General features: G+C 46.6%; 1 protein-coding gene across 1 annotated transcript in view; it reads left to right on the top strand.

The window, feature by feature from the left end:
* Nucleotides 1-4,660: 4,660 nt before the first annotated feature.
* LOC112077419 (protein spire homolog 1-like) overlaps nucleotides 4,661-21,048 on the top strand; it is a gene marked incomplete at its 5' end in the record, with an annotated part of 24,407 nt that continues 8,019 nt past the window's right edge. Inside the window, 2 exons of the mRNA XM_024143934.2 lie at nucleotides 4,661-4,744; nucleotides 9,509-9,638. Coding sequence (XP_023999702.1) covers nucleotides 4,661-4,744; nucleotides 9,509-9,638 — 214 coding nt within the window. The remainder of the gene's footprint in view (nucleotides 4,745-9,508; nucleotides 9,639-21,048) is intronic.

The raw sequence follows: 21,048 nt of genomic DNA on the forward strand, positions 1-21,048 counted from the left end.
TTTTTTTTTTTTTTTTTTTTTTTTTCCAGTTCTTCCTTCTTTCCACCTTGTTTAAAATAAATCAAATGTTATTGTCACATACATATTTTTGCAGATGTAGAAAATGCTGTGTATTCCTAGCTCCCAACAAGTGAGTGTATCTAACTAAATGCTTGTGTTCCTAGCATCCCAGTGCCAGTAGTTATCTAACTAATGGCTTGTGTTCCTAGCTCCAACAGTGCAGTAGTAATCTTTAATAATGCTTGTGTTCCTAGCTCCACACAGTGCAGTAGTATCTAAACTAATGCTGTGTTCCTAGCTCAACAGTGCCAGTAGTTATCTAACTAAATGCTTGTGTTCCTAGCTCCATCAGTGCAGTAGTATATCATAAACCTAATGCTTGTGTTTCTAGGTTCCAACAGTAGTATCTAAACTAATGCTTGTGTTCCTAGCTCCAATACAGTGCAGTAGTATTCTAAACTAAATTGCTGTGTGTTCCTATCTCAACACGTACGTATCTAACTAAACGATTCACAAACAATACACACATCTAAATATTTAATTAAGAAATAGTTATTGATGGAAGAAATTGTCCAGAGTGGCATTGACTTAAAATACAGGTAGAAGAATACAGTATATAACATTAGAATACAGTAGTATAGAATACAGTAATATACAAAATACCAGTAGATAAGAATTAATACGTATAGTATATATATAGAATACCAGAGTATAGAAACAGTATATACATTAGAAATACCGTAGTATAGAATACTATATAATAGCATAAGTGATATCATGACAGGTAGTATAGAATTACAGTAATAATAATACGTAAATGAGGTATATACAAGTCAGTATACATAGAATACAGTAGTATAGAATACAGATAATAGATACGAGTAGAATAAGTTATATAAATACAGTAATTACATAGAATACAGAATTAGTAAATACAGTATTAATAGGAAAAAGTATATACATAGAATAAAGTAGAATAGGGAATACAGATATAATAGGAATACTAATAGTACAATATTTACATAGATAAGTTAGATAGAATACAGTATATACATAGAATACAGTAGTATTACGACATACAGTATATATACATATGGAAATGGTAAGAACAGTAGGAATACAGTATTACAATGAGATTGAGTTAAAGCACTATGATAAACATTATTTAACCATTATCAAAAGGGTTCAGTGATTCCAGTCTGTTTATGGGGCCTCTAGAGGTGCAGGGTTAGCGTAAACGGGGTGGAAAGCCGGCTTGATGGCTGTTTACCAGTCTGATGGCTTAAGACTGAAGCTTGTTTTTCAGGACTCTGCCGGCCCAGGTTGAAATGCACTGTACTGACTCGCCTTCTGGATGCCAGCTGTGGTAAGGTGGTTTGTTCCTGATGAATCTTTTTGGGTCTTCCGTGACATTCGGGGTGGTGTAGGTGGGTCTTTGCAGGCCAGGTAGTTTTCCCCCCGGTTGATTGTTCTGGGGAGGACCGCACGCATCCGTCTGCGAGGCCTGGCGGTTTGCGGGTTTGTGCAGTTGCTCTACACAGGCTGTGATTATAGCCAGACAGGATGCTCTCGATTGGTGCATCTGTAAAGTTGAGGGTTTTAGGGGGCCAAGCAACTTTTTCTGTCAGCCTCCTGAGGTTGAAGGAGGGCTCTGTTTGCGCCTTTTTCACCACCGCTGTCTGTGTGGGTGGATCAGTTCATAATCGTAGTGATGTGTACTGCCGAGGGAACTTGAAGCTTTCCCACTTCCACTGCGGTCCCTGTCGGTGTGGATAGGGCAGTGCTCTCTCTGCTGTTTCCTGAAGTCACGATCATCTCCTTGTTTGTTGACGTTGAGTGAAGAGGGTTATTTTCCCCTGCACCATCTTCCCGGGCCTCCACACCTCCCCTTGTAGGCTGGTCTCGTCATTATTGGTAATCAGGGCCTACTACTTTGTTTGTTTATTTGCAAAAACACCGCAACGCACCCTTGTGGGGCCCCAGTGTTGAGTATCAGCGAAGTGGAGGTGTTGTTAACTACCTCCACCACCTGGGGGCGGCCCGTCAGGAAGTCCAGGACCCAGTTGCACAGGGCAGGGTTCAGACCCAGGGTCTCCAGCTTAATGATGAGCTTGGAGGACACTATGGTGTTGAATGCTGAGCTATAGTCAATAAACAGCATTCTTACATAGGTATTCCTCTTGTCCAAATGGGTTAGGGCAGTGTGATTGCGTCGTCTGTGGACCTGTTGGGGCGGTAAGCAAATAGGAGTGGGTCTAGGGTATCAGGTAGGGTGGAGGTGATATGATCCTCTCAAAGAACTTCATGATGACAGAAGTGAGTGCAATGGGGTGACTGGGGTCTTTGACAATTTTATGGGCTTTCCTCTGTCACCGCCTATTATAAATGTCCAGGATGGCAGGAAGCTTGGCCCCAGTGATGTACTGGGCCCTACGCACTACCCTCTGGTAGAGCCTTACGTTCAGATGCCGAGCAGTTGCCATACCAGGTGGTGATGCAACCGGTCAGGATGCTCTCGATGGTTTAGCTGGTGTGTGTGGTTGTGTGTACGGTGCATCCGGAAACCCCTGGAGTTTTTCCACATTTTGTTATGTTTCAGTCTTATTCAATAGTTGTTTTTCTCTCCTCAATCTACACACACTACCCTATAATGACAAAGCAAAAACATGTTTTAGAAATTTTAGCAAATGAATATATATATATATTTTTTTAAAGATCACATTTACATAATTATTCAGACCCGTTGCTCAGTATTTTGCAGAAGCATCTTTGGCAGCGATTACAGTCTTAAGTCTCCTTGGGTGTGACGCTACAAGCTTGGCACACAGGACATTCAGAGACTTGTCCCGAAGCCACTTCTGCGTTGTCCTGGCTGTGTGCTCAGTGTCGTTGTCCTGTTGGAAGGTGAACCTTCACCCCAGTCTCACCCCACTCTAGAGCAGGTTTTCATCAAGGATCTCTCTGCACTTTGCTCCGTTCATCTTTCCCTCGATCCTGACTAGTCTCCCAGTCCCTACCACCATGCTTCACCATATGGGTTTGGTGCCAGGTTTCCTCCAGACTTGACTCTTGGCATTCAGGCCAAAGAGTTAGATCTTGGTCTCATCTAGACCAGAGAATCTTGTTTCTCATGGTCTGAGAATCCTTTCGGTGCCTTTTGGCAAACTCCAAGTGGGCTGTCATGTGAATTTTACTGAGGAGTGGCTTCCGTCTGGCCACTCTACCATAAAGGCCTGATTGGTGGAGCACTGCAGAGATGGTTGTCCTTCTGGAAMGTTCTCCCATCTCCACAGAGAAACTCTGGAGCTCTGTCAGAGTGACCATCGGGTTCTTGTTCAGCTCCCTGACCAAAGCCCTTCTCCCCCAATTGCTCAGTCTGGCCGGGCAGCCAGCTCTAGGAAGTGTCTTAATGGTTCCAAACTTCTTCCATTTAAGAATGATGGAGGCCACTGTGTTCTTGGGGACCTTCAATGCTGCAAGATTTTTTTTGTACCTTTCCCCAGATCTGTGCCTCAATACAATCCCGTCTCTGAGCTCTATGGACAATTCCGTTTGAGAAACAGACYCCTCACAAGTCCTCAACTGGCAGCTTCATTAAATAGTACCCGCAAAACACCAGTCTCAATGTCAACAGTGAAGAGGCGACTCCGGGATGCTGGCCTTCTAGGCAGAGATCCTCTGTCCAGTGTCTGTGTTCTTTTGCCCATCTTAATCTTTTCTTTTTATTGGCCAGTCTGAGATATGGCTTTTTCTTTGCAACTCTGCCTAGAAGGCCAGCATCCCGGAGTCGCCTCTTCACTGTTGACGTTGAGACTGGTGTTTTGCGGGTACTATTTAATGAAGCTGCCAGTTGAGGACTTGTGAGGCGTCTGTTCTCAAACTAGACACTCTAATGTACTTGTCCTCTTGCTCAGTTATGCACCGGGCCTCCCACTCCTCTTTCTATTCTAGTTAGGGCCAGTTTGCCTGTGAAGGGAGTAGTACACAGCGTTGTACGAGATCTTCAGTTTCTTGGCAATTTCTCGCATGGAATAGCCTTCATTTTTTGGAACAAGAATAGACTGACGAGTTTCAGAAGAAAGTTATTTGTTTCTGGCCATTTTGAGCCTGTAATCGACCCACAAATGCTGATGCTCCAGATTCTCAACTAAAGAAGGCCAGTTGTATTGCTTCTTTAATCAGGAGTTTTCAGTTTTCAGCTGTGGTAACAGTTTTCAGCTGTGGTAACATAATTCCAAAAGGGTTTTCTAATGATCAATTAGCCTTTTAAAATGATAAACTTGGATTAACTAACACAACGTGCCATTGGAACAAAGGAGTGATGGTTGCTGATAATGGGCCATAGTAGATATTTCCATGTTTCCAACTACAATAGTAATTTACCACATTAACAATGTCTGCACTGTATTTCTGATCAATTTGATGTTATTTGAATGGACAAAAAAAGTGACCCCAAACTTTTGAACGTAGTGTTTGTGTACTCACTACCTGTGGTGTGTGTGTGGTGTGTGTGTGTGTGTGTGTGTGTGTGTGTGTATGTACTCACTACCTGTGTGTGTGTGTGTGTTGTGTGTGTGTGTGTGTGTGTGTGTGTATGTACTCACTACCTGTGTGTGTATGTACTCACTACCTTTGCTGTTCCTGTGTGTTGTTACTCCAGCTGAATGGAGACATCCCCCAGGTTAAGAAGAGTGCTCATGAGGTCATCCTGGACTTCATCCGCTCCAGACCACCTCTCAACCCTGTGAGTACTGACCTAGTCTCTCAACCCTGTGAGTACTGACCTAGTCTCTCATCCCTGTGAGTACTGACCTAGTCTTCAACCCTGTGAGTACTGACCTAGTCTCTCATCCCTGGGAGTACTGACCTAGTCTCTGACCACCTCTGACCAAGGGAGTACTGACCTAGTCTCTGAACCCTGTGAGTACTGACCTAGTCTCTCATCCCTGTGAGTACTGACCTAGTCTCTGACCACCTCTCAACCCTGGGAGTACTGACCTAGTCTCTCAACCCTGTGAGTACTGACCTAGTCCTCTCATCCCTGTGAGTACTGACCTAGTCTCTCAACCCTGTGAGTACTGACCTAGTCCTCATCCCTGGGAGTACTGACCTAGTCTCTGACCACCTCTCGCCTGGGAGTACTGACCTAGTCTCTCAACCCTGTGAGTACTGACCTAGTCTCTCAACCCTTTGAGTACTGACCTAGTCTCCTCACCCTGTGAGTACTGACCAGTCTTGACCACCTCTCGACCCTGGGAGTACTGACTAGTCTCTCAACCCTGTGAGTACTGACCTAGTCTCTCAACCCTTTGAGTACTGACCTAGTCTCTCAACCCTGTGAGTACTGACCTAGTCTCTGACCACCTCTCAACCCTGTGAGTACTGACCTAGTCTCTGACCACCTCTCAACCCTGTGAGTACTGACCTAGTCTCTCAACCCTGTGAGTACTGACCTAGTCTCTCAACCCTGTGAGTACTGACCTAGTCTCTCAACCCTGTGAGTACTGACCTAGTCTCTCAACCCTGTGAGTACTGACCTAGTTTCTCAACCCTGTGAGTACTGACCTAGTCTCTCAACCTTGAGTACTGACCTAGTCCTCATCCCTGTGAGTACTGCCTAGTCTCTGACCACCTTCGACCCTGTGAGTACTGACCTAGTCTCTCAACCCTGGTGAGTACTGACCTAGTCTCTCAACCCTTTGAGTACTGACCTAGTCTCTCAACCCTGTGAGTACTGACCTAGTCTCTCATCCCTGTGAGTACTGACCTAGTCTCTGACCACCTCTCGACCCTGGAGTACTGACCTAGTCTCTCAACCCTGTGAGTACTGACCTAGTCTCTAACCCTGTGAGTACTGACCTAGTCTCTCAACCCTGTGAGTATGACCTAGTCTCTCAACCCTGTGAGTACTGACCTAGTCTCTGACCACCTCTCGACCTGGGAGTACTGACCTAGTCTCTCAACCCTGTGAGTACTGACCTAGTCTCTCAACCCTTTGAGTACTGACCTAGTCTCTCAACCCTGTGAGTACTGACCTAGTCTCTCAACCTGTGAGTACTGACTTAGTCTCTCAACCCTGTGAGTACTGACCTAGTCTCTCAACCCTGTGAGTACTGACCTAGTCTCTCAACCCTGTGAGTCCTGACCTAGTCTCTGACCACCTCTCAACCTGTGAGTACTGACCTAGTCTCTCAACCCTGTGAGTACTGACCTAGTCTCTCAACCCTGTGAGTACTGACCTAGTCTGTCAACCCTGTGAGTACTGACCTAGTCTCTCAACCCTGTGAGTACTGACCTAGTCTCTCAACCCTGTGAGTACTGACCTAGTCTCTCAACCCTGTGAGTACTGACCTAGTCTCTCAACCCTGTGAGTACTGACCTAGTCTCTCAACCCTGTGAGTACTGACCTAGTTCTCTCAACCCTGTGAGTACTTGACCTAGTCTCTCAACCCTGTGAGTACTGACCTAGTCTCTGACCACTCAACCCTGTGAGTCTGACCTAGTCTCTGACCACCTCTCAACCCTGTGAGTCCTGACCTAGTCTCTCATCCCTGTGAGTACTGACCTAGTCTCTCATCCCTGTGAGTCCTGACCTAGTCTCTCATCCCTGTGAGTCCTGACCTAGTCTCTCATCCGCTGTGAGTCCTGACCTAGTCTCTGACCACCTCTCAACCCTGTGAGTCCTGACCTAGTCTCTCAACTGTGAGTCCTGACCTAGTCTCTCATCCCTGTGAGTACTGACCTAGTCTCTCATCCCTGTGAGTCCTGACCTAGTCTCTCAACCTGTGAGTACTGCCTAGTCTCTCAACCCTGTGAGTACTGACCTAGTCTCTCAACCCTGTGAGTATGACCTAGTCTCTACCCTGTGATACTGACCTAGTCTCTCAACCCTGTGAGTACTGACCTAGTCTCTCATCCCTGTGAGTACTGACCTAGTCTCTGACCACCTCTCGACCCTGTGAGTACTGACCTAGTCTCTCAACCCTGTGAGTACTGACCTAGTCTCTCATCCCTGTGAGTACTGACCTAGTCTCTGACCACTCTCGACCCTGGGAGTACTGACCTAGTCTCTCACCTGGGAGTACTGACCTAGTCTCTCAACCTGTGAGTACTGACCTAGTCTCTCAACCCTGTGAGTACTGACCTAGTCTCTCAACCCTGTGAGTACTGACCTAGTCTCTGACCACCTCTCGACCTGGGAGTACTGACCTAGTCTCTCAACCCTGTGAGTACTGACCTAGTCTCTCAACCCTGTGAGTACTGACCTAGTCCTCTCAACCCTGTGAGTATGACTTAGCTCTCAACCCTGTGAGTACTGACCTAGTCTCTCAACCCTGTGAGTACTGACCTAGTCTCTCAACCCTGTGAGTCCTGACCTAGTCTCTGACCACCTCTCAACCCTGTGAGTACTGACCTAGTCTCTCAACCTGTGAGTACTGACCTAGTCTGTCAACCCTGTGAGTACTGACCTAGTCTCTCAACCCTGTGAGTACTGACCTAGTCTCTCAACCCTGTGAGTACTGACCTAGTTCTCAACCCTGTGAGTACTGACCTAGTCTCTCAACCCTGTGAGTACTGACCTAGTCTCTCAACCCTGTGAGTACTGACCTAGTCTCTCAACCTGTGAGTACTGACTAGTCTCTCACCCTGTGAGTACTGACCTAGTCTCTGACCACCTCAACCCTGTGAGTCCTGACTAGTCTCTGACCACCTCTCAACCCTGTGAGTCCTGACCTAGTCTCTCATCCCTGTGAGTACTGACCTAGTCTCTCATCCCTGTGAGTCCTGACCTAGTCTCTCATCCCTGTGAGTCCTGACCTAGTCTCTCATCCCTGTGAGTCTGACCTAGTCTCTGACCACCTCTCAACCCTGTGAGTCCTGACCTAGTCTCTCAACCCTGTAGAGTCCTGACTAGTCTCTCATCCCTGTGAGTACTGACCTAGTCTCTCATCCCTGTGAGTCCTGACCTAGTCTCTCATCCTGTGAGTCCTGACCTAGTCTCTCATCCCTGTGAGTCCTGACCTAGTCTCTGACCACCTCTCAACCCTGTGAGTCCTGACCTAGTCTCTCAACCCTGTGAGTCCTGACCTAGTCTCTCATCCCTGTGAGTCCTGACCTAGTCTCTCATCCCTGTGAGTCCTGACATAGTCTCTGACACCTCTTCATCCCTGTGAGTACTGACTTAGTCTCTCAACCCTGATACTGACCTAGTCTCTCAACCCTGTGAGTACTGACCTAGTCTCTCAACCCTGTGAGTACTGACCTAGTCTCTCAACCCTGTGAGTACTGACCTAGTCTGTCAACCCTGTGAGTACTGACCTAGTCTGTCAACCCTGTGAGTACTGACCTAGTCTCTCAACCCTGTGAGTACTGACCTAGTCTCTCAACCTGTGAGACCTAGTCCTACGTGAGTACTGACCTAGTCTCTCAACCCTGGTGAGTACTGACCTAGTCTCTCAACCCTGTGAGTACTGACCTAGTCTCTCAACCCTGTGAGTACTGACCTAGTTCTCCTGACCACCTCAACCCTGTGAGTCCTGACCTAGTCTCTGACCACCTCTCAACCCTGGAGTCCTGACCTAGTCTCTCATCCCTGTGAGTACTGACCTAGTCTCTCATCCCTGTGAGTCCTGACCTAGTCTCTCATCGCCTGTGAGTCCTGACCTAGTTCTCATCCCTGTGAGTCCTACCTAGTCTCTCATCCCTGTGAGTCCTGACCTAGTCTCTGACCACCTCTCAACCCTGTGAGTCCTGACCTAGTCTCTCAACCCTGTGAGTACTGACCTAGTCTCTCATCCCTGTGAGTACTGACCTAGTCTCTCATCCCTGTGAGTCTGACCTAGTCTCTCATCCCTGTGAGTCCTGACCTAGTCTCTCATCCCTGTGAGTCCTGACCTAGTCTCTCATCCCTGTGAGTCCTGACCTAGTCTCTCATCCGTGACGTCTGACCTAGTCTCGACCACCTCTAACCCTGTGAGTCCTGACCTAGTCTCTCACCTGGTGAGTCCTGACCTAGTCTCTCATCCCTGTGAGTCCTGACCTAGTCTCTCATCCCTGTGAGTCCTGACATAGTCTCTGACCACCTCTCATCCCTGTGAGTCCTGACCTAGTCTCTCAACCCTGTGAGTCCTGACCTAGTCTCTCAACCCTGTGAGTACTGACCTAGTCTCTGACCACCTCTCATCCCTGTGAGTCCTGACCTAGTCTCTCAACCCTGTGAGACTGACCTAGTCTCTCAACCCTGGGAGTCTTGCTGTGCTATGACAGACTTGATGGTGATAATGAGGAGGATGAATTGAGATGGTGGCATGTGTCTGTCAGCTCCCTATTGCTAGCGCTGAGCGATACACACTAAACTGTAATTGGTGCCCTTACTGTGACACCTTCTTGCCCCTAAGGGGATGAATACAGTTGTATTGGATTGAATGGGAGCTGCTTCCGTACGTGTTTTCATTGGTGTTGATGATCTCTCCTGCACATAATTATCTCTGCATGTGTGTCTCGGCAGGTTGCTGCCAGGAAGTTGAAGCCCCACCCTGCYCGGCCGCGAAGCCTCCATGAGCGCCTCCTAGAGGGCATCAAACAGGAGAGGAAGCTGCGGCCTGTATCACCTGACATGACCCGGCGCAATCACCTGGGTGAGACAGAKAGATCTTACTCAAAGGGTAACACTTACATAGAGTAGCTCCATTTCACAGTCACATGTTCATGCACAGATACAGTGGCAGTGGGAAAYTATTCAGACCCCATAACCTRTTGTARATTTTTGTTACTTTACAGCCTTATTCTAAAGTTGATTTAAAATGTAAGATCTCATCAATCGACACACAAAACCACATAATGACAAAGCAAAAACAGGCTTTTGGATGTTTTAGAAAATGTATTATAAATAAAAATMTGTAAATATAACATTTACATAACTATTCAATCAAATACTTGGAATTGCAGTGTTAAAATACATGAAGATGAATGCACGAATTGTAAGTCTCTGGATAAGAGTGTCTGCTAAATGACTGAAAAATGTAAATGTAAAACATTTACTGGTAGTTTTGATAGGAGTTGACGTAAAGTTATTTATTTATTCATATGGTTTATTTTCATCTTAGCAGCAGGCACTTCTCTTTGCTGATAATCTTTCAAATTAGTCTTCCTCGAGTTGTGAATTGAGTCGTTTAGAGTTCAATCAACTGGCAGCGTATGTTGTGAAAGATAAGCCTGCCGTTCTTATCCGCTAAGATACATTTAAATCCTTAAGAGGATCAATGTTTGTGACGGCATACTGTACAGCTCACAGGGCAGCCATTGTTAGGGGTAACCCCATTGTTAGGGGTAACCCCATTGTTAGGGGTAACCCCATTGTTAGGGGTAATTCTGGATGTTTGGTTTCTGGATTCTGTTGGGTTGTTGTGTAATTAGTGAGGTACTTCAGGGAACTGTGGTTTTACTGCAGACGTACATTGCCTTTAATGAGATGGATGTCTAGATTGTTTACAAATAGGTTTTCTGTCTGAGGTATTAAAGATCCAGTGAATGTGATTTTCCTGTGTTTTATATATATTTCCACACAGAGGTTGGAATAATACTGTGGCATGTTAGAAAGTATTATGGTGTCCTTTCAGTGTCAGAGCTGTTTCAAAAACACGCCTGAAATGTCTACCTGTTTTGGTGGGGTGGAGTTTTGGCCTGGTGACATCACTTGACCTGCCTGGTGACATCACTTGACCTGCCTGGTGACATCACTAGACCTGCCTGGTGACATCACTAGACCTGCCTGGTGACATCACTAGACCTGCCTGGTGACATCACTAGACCTGCCTGGGTGGACCCACTCGGCCTGCCTGGTGACATCACTATAGACACTAGACCTGTGCCCATCACTAGACGCGGTGACAATCACTAGACCACTCCCTGCCTGGTGACATCACTAGACCACTCGGCCTGCCTGGTGACATCACTAGACCACTAGACGCCTGCCTGGTGACATACAGAACTAGACCTGACCTGGTGACATCACTAGACCACTCGCCTGCCTGGTGACATCACTAGACCACTCGGCCTGGCCTGGTGACATCACTAGACCACTAGACCTGCCTGGTGACATCATACTAGACCACTCGGCCTGCCCGCGCCAGACCACTCCCAGACAAACTCTTTAGAGAAATTGATATTTTTTCTAAGAAGCTATTTTTTGTTTATTTTGTTCTGGGGCAGACATCCCATCATGCACTGGGATTAACTTTAACCTTTGGCACTTGACCCTTCAAATCACATTTTATTTGTCACATGCGCCGAATACAACCGGTGTAGACCTTACAGTGAAATGCTTAATTACAAGCACTTAACCAACAATGTAGTTTGAAGAAATACCCCGCCACCCAAAAAAGTAAGAGATGAGAATAACAAATGATTAAAGAGTAGCAAGTAAAATAACAATAGCGGGGCTACATACAGGGAGTACCGGGTACAGAGTCAATGTGGAGGCTATATACAGGGTGTTTACGGTACAGAGTCAATGTGGAGGCTATATCCAGGGTGTTACGGTACAGAGTCAATGTGGAGGCTATATACAGGGTGTTACGGTAACAGTCAATGTGAGGCTATATGGTGTTACGGTACAGAGTAATGTGAGGCTTATATAACAGGTGTTACGGTACAGTCAATGTGAGGGCTAACAGGGTACGGTACAGAGTCAAGGTGGAGGCTATATACAGGGTGTTACGGTAACGAGTCAATGTGGAAGGCTATATACAGGGGGTCCGGGTACAGAGTCAATGTGAAGGCTATATACAGGGGGTACCGGTACAAGAGTCAATGTGGAGGCTATATACAGGGGGTACCGGTACAGAGTCAATGTGAAGGATATATACAAGGGGGTACCGGTACAAGAGTCAATGTGGGGCTATATACAGGTGGTACGGTACAGAGTCAATGTGGGGGCTATATACAGGGGGTACTGATACGAGTCAATGTGGAGGCTATATCAGAGTGTTACGTACAGAGTCAATGTGGAGACTATATACAGGGGTACCGGTACAGAAGTTAATGTGGAGACTATATACAGGGTGTTCCGGTACTGAGTCAATGTGGAGGCTATATACAGGGGGTACCGTACAGAGTCAATGTGGAGGCATATACAGGGGGTACGGTACAGAGTCAATGTGGAGGCTATATACAGGTGGTACCGGTACGAGTCAATGTGAAGGATATATACAGGGGTACGGTACAGAGTCAATGTGGAGGCTATATACAGGTGGTACGGTACAGAGTCAATGTGGAGGCTATATACAGGGGGTACCGGTACAGAGTTATGTGGAGACTATATCAGGTGTACTTGTAGCAGAGTCAAGTGTGGAGCTATATAAGGGTGTTAGCGGTACGATCAATGTGGAGGCTATATATAGGGTGTACCGACAAGTCAATGTGGAAACTATATACGGGGGGTCTGATACAGAGTCAATGTGGAGGCTATATACAGGGTGTTACGGTACAGAGTCAATGTGGAGCTATATAGGGTGTTACGGTACTGAGTCAATGTGGAGGCTATATACAGGGTGTTTACGGTACAGTCAATGTGGAGGCTATAACGGGTGTTACGGTACAGAGTCAATGTGGAGGCTATATACAGGGTGTTACGGACAGAGTCAATGTGGAGGCTATATACAGGGTGTTACGGTACAGAGTCAATGTGGAGGCTATATACAGGTGTTACGGTACAGAGTCAATGTGGAGGCTATATACAGGGTGTTACTCGGTACAGAGTCAATGTGGAGGCTATATACAGGGTGTTACGGTACAGAGTCAATGTGGAGGCTATATACAGGTGTTACGGTACAGAGTCAATGTGGGGCTATATACAGGGTGTTACGGTACAGAGTCCAATGTGGAGGCTATATACAGGGTGTTACGTACAGAGTCAATGTGGAGGATATATACAGGGTGTTACGGTACAGAGTTCAATGTGGAGGCTATATACAGGGTGTTACGTACAGAGTCAATGTGGAGGCTATATACAGGGTGTTACGGTACAGAGTCATGTGGAGGCTATATACAGGGTGTTACGGTACAGAGTCAATGTGGAGGCTAATATACAGGTGTTACGTACAGAGTCAATGTGGAGGCTATTACAGGGTGTTACGGTACAGAGTCAATGTGGAGCTATATACAGGGTGTTACGGTACAGAGTCAATGTGGAGGCTATATACAGGGTGTACGTAACAGAGTCAATGTGGAGCTATATACATGGGTGTTACCGTGTACAGAGTCAATGTGGAGGCTATATACAGGTGTTACGGTACAGAGTCAATGTGGAGGCATATACAGGGTGTTACGGTACAGAGTCAATGTGGAGCGTATATACAGGGTGTTACGGTACAGAGTCAATGTGAGGCTATATCACAGGGTGTTACGGTACAGAGTCAATGTGTGGAGGCTATATACAGGTGTTACGGTACAGAGTCAATGTGGAGGCTATATACAGGGTGTTACGGTACAGAGTCAATGTGGAGGCTATATACATGGTATTACGGTCTGAGAGTCAGTGTGCGGGAGCACTGGTGTCGAGGTAACTGAGGTAATATACGGCCACCACAGGAACTTGAAGCTTTAACCTCTCCACCACAGCCCCGTCGATGAGACTGGTGTGTGCTCTTTCCTGCCTTTTCCTGTCGTACACAATCATTTCCTTTTGTCTTAATCACGTTTAGGGAGAGGTTGTTGTCATGGCACCACACGGTCAGATCTCTGACCTCCTCCTATAGGCTGTTCTCATCATTGTCGGTGATCAGGCCTACCATGTTGTCGTCAACAAACTTAATGATGGTGGTTGGAGTCGTGCCTGGCTGCTGCTACAGTCACAGGAGACGGCAGCCACAACATTATGTACAAAACAAGTTACGAACAACGTGAAAAAAGATCAAAAGCAGCACGGTTGGTTAAGAGTCACTAAGATGGCGTCCCTCCCCTCTGGCGCCATCGTTCACACCTCTCCCTCTGCTATGGTGTCTGTCTGAATCCCTCCCCTCTGGCGCATCGTTCACCACCTCTCTGCTATGCGTGTCTGTCTGAATCCCTCCCCTCTGGCGCCATCGTTCACCACCTCTCTGCTATGGTGTCTGTCTGAATCCCTCCAATCACTGATTCTGGGTGATGGTTGTGTCAAGTGGAATCATTATTTTTCACGAGCCCCCTTCTCACTGCATTCCGGGTGCTTGATTGAGCTCACTGGCTGACCTGACTGTAACACAGACGGATGATTAGGAGGAACACAGTGTTGATGATGCCAGGACCATATTGAAGATGTTCTCTCCTATAGGAGCAGTCTAAAGACCCGACTGTAACAAGTGTCGTGTCTTTACTATGGATTAAATGATATGACATGTTATTTTATCAAATCAAGTTCTCTGTAATTAATATTACCTGATTTAAACAATCATGTAACTGTAATTAACTAGAAAGTCGGGGCACCACGAAGAATGTTTATAGAGCTGATGTCTTCGAATAAATCTTAAACACTGGTAATCTTCTATATCAATAGCATCAATTATTAATCGTCCCCTTAGTCTTATCTGAACGTTGTAAATTTTTGTTATATTCACGAAACCCTGGCTAACAAATTGAATAGCAATACAAAATTTGATTAATGTATTTACTAAATACCTAATAATCACACGAATTACATATACACAGGATGGTCATACATTGATTACTAATTATGTCATAAAAGAACGTCCCTAGAGGACGAAACCGATATGACGGCTGGTTACACAAAAAGGGGGTTGGGGTTTGAATGAAAGAGCGGGAAGACTGAGGCACAAAGGATTGGGTTCTCATCGAATCTTGAGAAGCCCATGCTAGCTGTAACGGATGTGAAATGGCTAGCTAGTTAGCGGTACGCGCTAGTAGCGTTTCAATCAGTTACGTCACTTGCTCTGAGACATTAGTAGGGTTTCCCCTTGCTCTGCAAGGGCCGCGGCTTTTGTGGAGCGATGGGGTAACGACGCTTCGTGGGTGTCAGTTGTTGATGTGTGCAGAGGGTCCCTGGTTCGCGCCCGTGTCGGGGCGAGGGGACGTACTAAAGTTATACTGTTACACTACCGTAACTACAGAATCTTATGCATTTCTAATAACCGCCATTTGGAAAGGAAAATGAAAGATTGTATATTACTCTGAGCTGCGCTTCGATAGATGGGTCGAAGATGGAAGGCTGGGTTGCCCCAGCAGAGATCTCCCTTGTCCTTTGAAGAATATTTCTGGGCGGATACGGTGTAGTCTGTCGTCTTGTGGTAGAACGGATACGTCGTAGTACCCTGTCTTGTGGTAGAACGGGATACGTTGTAGTCTGTCGTCTTGTGGTAGAACGGATACGTCGTAGTACCCTGTTTGTGGTAGAAGGATACGTTGTAGTCTGTCGTCTTGTGGTAGAACGCGGATACGTCGTAGTACCCTGTCTTGTGTAGAACGGATACGTTGTAGTACCCTGTCTTGTGGTAGAACGGATACGTCGTAGTCTGTCGTCTTGTGGTAGAACGGATACGTTGTAGTACCCTGTCTTGTGTAGAACGGATACTTGTAGTCTGTCGTCTTGTGGTAGAACGGATACGGTGTAGTACCTGTCTTGTGGTAGAACGGATACGTTGTAGTACCCTGTCTTGTGGTAGAACGGGTACGTCGTAGTACCTTGTCTTGTGGTAGAACGGATACGTTGTAGTACCCTGTCTTGTGGTAGAACGGGTACGTCGTAGTACCTGTCTGTGTGGTAGAACGGATACGTCGTAGGACCCTGTCTTGCTTATTGTTTGTGTTTTCCTAAGCCAACACGTTTAACAGCTGCTGCTGATAATCTACTGTATCTAGGATGTATCCCTTCTTACGTGAATAACAGTTCAAGTTCATACCAATGTTGCCATACTATAACCTCATGCTATATTCTGGCTGGTGTAGTCGAAATTCATCCTTCCAGCGTGGCGATCGTCACCTCCAAGTTGAAATTCACCCTTCTAAACATATGGACATCAGTCCTTAGGTCATCGGACACAATGTTAATTTCATTAGGTTGTAGTCGTTCAACCATTCGCAACCAGAGCTCACGATGAGGTTGGCTTAGTTCGCCGTGATTTGGTCACGGGGGTTCTTATGGAAATGTAGAAAAGGGGTTGGTTCATCATTTCCAACCAATGCCTATTTGCGTGGCCACTAATTGAGCATATTGTAACTTCTGAAAGCATTCTCTCATTTTTAAAACTTAAATTCATTGAATCTTTTCAGAAATAGTTTCATATTTAAAACATTTAAATTGCACAACAATTCCATGTGAATCTGATAATTAGAATGTGTAGACTTTCCAAGATAGTTTTGTCGTCCTATCATCAGAATATAACGTCTCAGACGACAACTGACTCTGACATCATATTCTTTAAGTACCAACGGATACTTTCAATTGGTTGGATTACAGAAATATTGTTCTGTTCCCACTTTTTGATGTTACCAGACTTCTCTTGTGTTAACAGGGCTTTCCAAGAGTCAAATCTGTAGAGTAGAGAGAAGAAAAGGGGGAAAGGTATTTATGGGGGTCTAAAGCTCACCAACAGGGCAACGTCATGACAACAGACTGATGATTAGGGAGGAACACCTGTGTTGTTGATGATGCCATATTGAAGGATTGTTCCCTCCTACAGGAGCAGTTAAAAGGCATCAGCACCCCTAAGATCTGAACGCGCTCAGGTAAAGCATTATTACTGTTCTACACACTTATCGCCTACAACGGTGGGGTGGTGTGAGGATGTAACACAGTGTTGGACTTGAATGAGTGTGAATAAAACTAATGACCAAAAGTATGTGGACACCTCTTGCCCCAACATCTCATTCCACAATCATGGCCATTAATATGGAGTTGGTCCCCCCTTTGCTGCTATAACAGCCTCCACTCTTCTGGGAAGGCTTTCCACTAGCTGTTGGAACATTGCGCGGGGACTTGTTGCCATTCAGCACAAGAGCATTAGTGAGGTCGGGTACTGATGTTTGTGCAATTAGGCCTGGCTCGCAGTCGGGCGTTCCATTTCATCCAAAGGTTTTCAATGGGTTAAGGTCAGGGATCTGTGCAGGCTAGTCAAGTTCTTCCACACCGATCTTGACAAACCATTTCTGTATGTACTCGCTTTGTGCACGGGGCATTGTCATGCTGAAACAGGAAAGGGCCTTCCCCAACTGTTGCCTACAATGGTTGGAAGCACAGAATCATCTAGAATGCCATTGTAAGCTGTAGCATTAAGATTTCCCTTCACTGGAACTAAGGGGCCCGAACCATGAAAAACAACCTCAGATCATCATTATTCCTCCTCCACCAAACTTTACAGTTGGCACTATGCATTGGGGCAGGTAACGTTCTCCTGGCATCCGCCAAACCCAGATTCGTCCTTCGMACTGCCAGATGGTGAAGCGGGATTCATCACTCCAGAAAAAATATTTCCGTTGCTCCAGTGTCTAATGGCGGCGAGCTTCACACCCCTTCAGCCGACGCTAGGCACGGTGATCTTAGGCTTGTGTGCGGCTGCTCGTCCATGGAAACCCATTTCATGAAGCTCCTGACTAACAGTTGTTGTGCTGACGTTGCTTCCAGAGGCCGTATGAAACTCGGTAGTGAGTGTTGCAACTGAGGACAGAGGATTGTTATGCGTTTCAGCACTCTGTTGTCTCGTTCTGTGAGCTTGTGTGGTCTACCACTTTGCGGCTGAGCCGTTGTTACTCCTAGACGTTTCCACTTCACAATAACTGCACTTACAGTTGACCGGGGCAGTTCTTGCAGGGRAGATATTGGACAAACTGACTTGRTGTGAAGTTGGCATCCTATGACGGTGCCACCTTGAAAGTCACTGAGCTCTTCAGTAAGGCCATTCTACTGCCAATTTGTCTATGGAGATTGCATGGCTGTGTGCTCGATTTTATACACCTGTCAGCAACGGGCGTGGCTGAAATAGCCGAATCCACTAATTTGAAAGTGTGTCCACATACTTTTGTGTATGTAGTGTATTTCATAATATTACTAAAAATCAACAGTTGATATAACAATCTTTGTTTGAACCTATTGCCAATTTGCGTCTTCACTAACGGTATTATCAATGTTCTTTTCACAGTAATTCATGTAAACTAGTTTATCTCTAGACACCGTGACGAGCAGTTCTGATGAGAATGGGTGTGTTGTCTTTTGGAGTGTGTTACTGTGTTGGGATGGTGTGTTACTGTGTGTTGGGATGGTGTGTTACTGTGTGTTGGGATGGTGTGTTACTGTGTGTTGGGATGGTGTGTGTTACTGTGTTGGGATGGTGTGTTGTCCTGGAGTGTGTTACTGTGTGTTGGGCATGTGTGTTACTGTGTGTTTGGGATGGTGTTGTTACTGTGTGTTGGGATGGTGTGTTACTGTGTGTTGGGGTGGTGTTACTGTTGGTGATAGCTGTTGTCGGATGGTGTGGTTACTGTGTGTTGGGATGGTTGTGTTACTGTGGTGTTGGGATGGTGTGTTACTGTGTTGTTGGATGGTGTGTTTACTGTGTTGTTGGGATGGTGGTGTGGTTACTGTGTGTTGGGATGGTGTGTGTTACTGTGTGTTGGGATGGTGTGTGTTACTGTGTTGGGATGGTGTGGTTGCTGGAGTGGTGTTACTGTGTGTTGGTATGGTGTGTTACTGTGTGTTGGGATGGTGTGTTTACTGTGTTTTGGGATGATGTGTTGTCCTGCGTGGTTACTGTGTGTTGGGATAGTGTGTTCTGTGTGTTGGGATGGTGTGTTACTGTGTGTTTGGGATGGTGTGTTGTCCTGCAGTGTGTTACTGTGTGTTGGGAATGGTGTGTTACTGTGTGTTGGGATTGGTGTGTGTACTGTGGTTGTGTGTGTGACTGTGTGTGTGTGACGGTGGTGGATGGTGGTTATGTGTGCTGTTACTGTGTTTGGGATGGTGTGTGTTACTGTGTGGTTGGGATGGTGTGTGTTACTGTGTGCTGTGAGGGTTGGGAGTGTTGGATGCGTGGCCAGTGTGTTATGTGTGATGGTGATGTGTATGGTTGTGGACCTGGTGTGTGGATGTTGGTACTGTGTGTGATGGGGTGTTGTCCTGGAGTGTGTTACTGGTTGTTGGGGATGGTGTGTTGTCCTGGGGTTTTCTGAGGTGTGTGTTCTTGTGTGGGATGAGTGCTGTGTTACTTGTTGGGATGTGGGAGTGTTCGTGTTGGATGTGTGCTGTCTTTATGCTGTTGTTGATTGTTCATTCATGGAAGTGGATGCTTCTCTTCATGCGCTGGAAAATTCGCCTGCTAGTCGACATGTTGAATGTGCGAGTCTTGAGTCGACACGCTGAATGTGCAGGGTTGAGTCGAACGCTGAATGTGCGGGTGAGTCGACACGCTGAATGTGCAGGGTGCAGTCGACACGCTGAATGTGGCGGTTTGAGTCGACACGCTGAATGTGCGGTTGAGTCGACACGCTGAATGTGCGGGTTGGAGTCGACACGCTGAATGTGCGGTGAGTCGAACGCACGCTGAATGTGCAGGTTGATCGACAGCTGAATGTGCAGGGTGAGTCGACACGCTGAATGTGCGGGTTGAGTCGACAGCTGAAATAGTCGCGGGTGAGTCGACACGCTGAATGTGCGGGTGAAGTCGACACGCTGAAATGTGCCGGGTGAGTCGACACGCTGAATGTGCGGTTGAGTCGACAGAAGACCGAGGAGAAAATACATAGTAGCTGTTTCAAACTGTAATGTAACTTTATCCCTCCAAGTGCATAATGGTTATCTTGTTCAACGTGTGCTGAAGACATCTCCGGTCTTTTGTCCTGTACTGAACACCCCCCCCCCCCCCCCCCCCTCCCCAGTTGTCATGCTGAACAGCCCAATGTTCAGAGTCTCCATCCCAAATGGCACCTCACTACCCTACATAGTGCACTACTTTAGACTGTGCTCTGGTCAACAGTAGTGCACTATGTAGGGAGTAGGGTGCCGTGCACATATCCCTGAGGATGTTGTAGGTGCAGGAGCTGATGCACATGTTGAGATATGTTGTGTTTTCCTGTAGGTGAGCGTATGGTTATCTCCGAGGAGATGGCCTTTTGTCTGACCCCACAGAGGACCGGTGCCCAAGATGACCGCTCAAGCGCAGGCACGTTGGCCTCTGTCCTGTCGCAGCAGCTCACGGGATGGGAGGGCCCTTGGTCAGAGGAAGAGGCTCTGTAAGGGCCCACGCCGGCTCGCTGAACTTACAGCTCTGAGGTCTGACGTACGTGTGTGTGGTGGGCCTGACCCCGTTTAGTCGACTGGTCAATTGTTTGGCCAATAGGCTGTTAGTACCAGTCAAAAGTTTGGACACACCTACTCATTCAAGGGTTTTCTTCATTTTTAGACGTCTGTGTTTGGTTCAGATTTGGTGCGTCCAGACCGCGCCTGGACTTCAACGTCCACGGACATACATTTTTGGTTCACTCGTCGGGACCAATCATAGACGTTTATGTTTGGTTAGATTTTGTCCGGTCTGGACCAGCCTTGATTTGCCCAGACATAGACTAATAATAAATTATATATTTTCAACTTTCATTCAGAACTGAATTGAACCGAGCTGTAACGTCTGGAAAATACTTATTTTAGAGGTCTTTTCAACGCGTCGTTTTGCTTACTGGGACTATTCTAGTTTTGCGGATGCAGCATGTTTTGGTTTAGCCTATGGCAGCAGATCAGCACAGACCGGCCTGGCTATAGGTCAGGCTATAGGTCAGGCCTGGATAGGTCAGGTATAGGTCAGGCCTGGCTATAGGTCAGGCCCTGGCTATAGGTCAGGCCCTGGCTATAGGTCAGGCCTGGCTATAGGTCAGTAGGTCAGGCCCTGGCTATAGGTCAGGCCCTATTCGGACGCGATTCCTTTTACTGGGGGAGGCTGGGTATGTAATTATGTTGCACGAGCACAAAATACCACATCTGTAATTTTAATCCCGTTCGAATCTGCTCATTTCAGTAATTTTTATATTGCAGTCCACCTCTTCAACAGCCAGTGAACTGCTTGGCGCCAAATT

The sequence above is a fragment of the Salvelinus sp. IW2-2015 genome, unplaced genomic scaffold (genome assembly GCF_002910315.2).
Source record: "Salvelinus sp. IW2-2015 unplaced genomic scaffold, ASM291031v2 Un_scaffold4546, whole genome shotgun sequence".
Lineage (NCBI taxonomy): Eukaryota > Metazoa > Chordata > Actinopteri > Salmoniformes > Salmonidae > Salvelinus > Salvelinus sp. IW2-2015.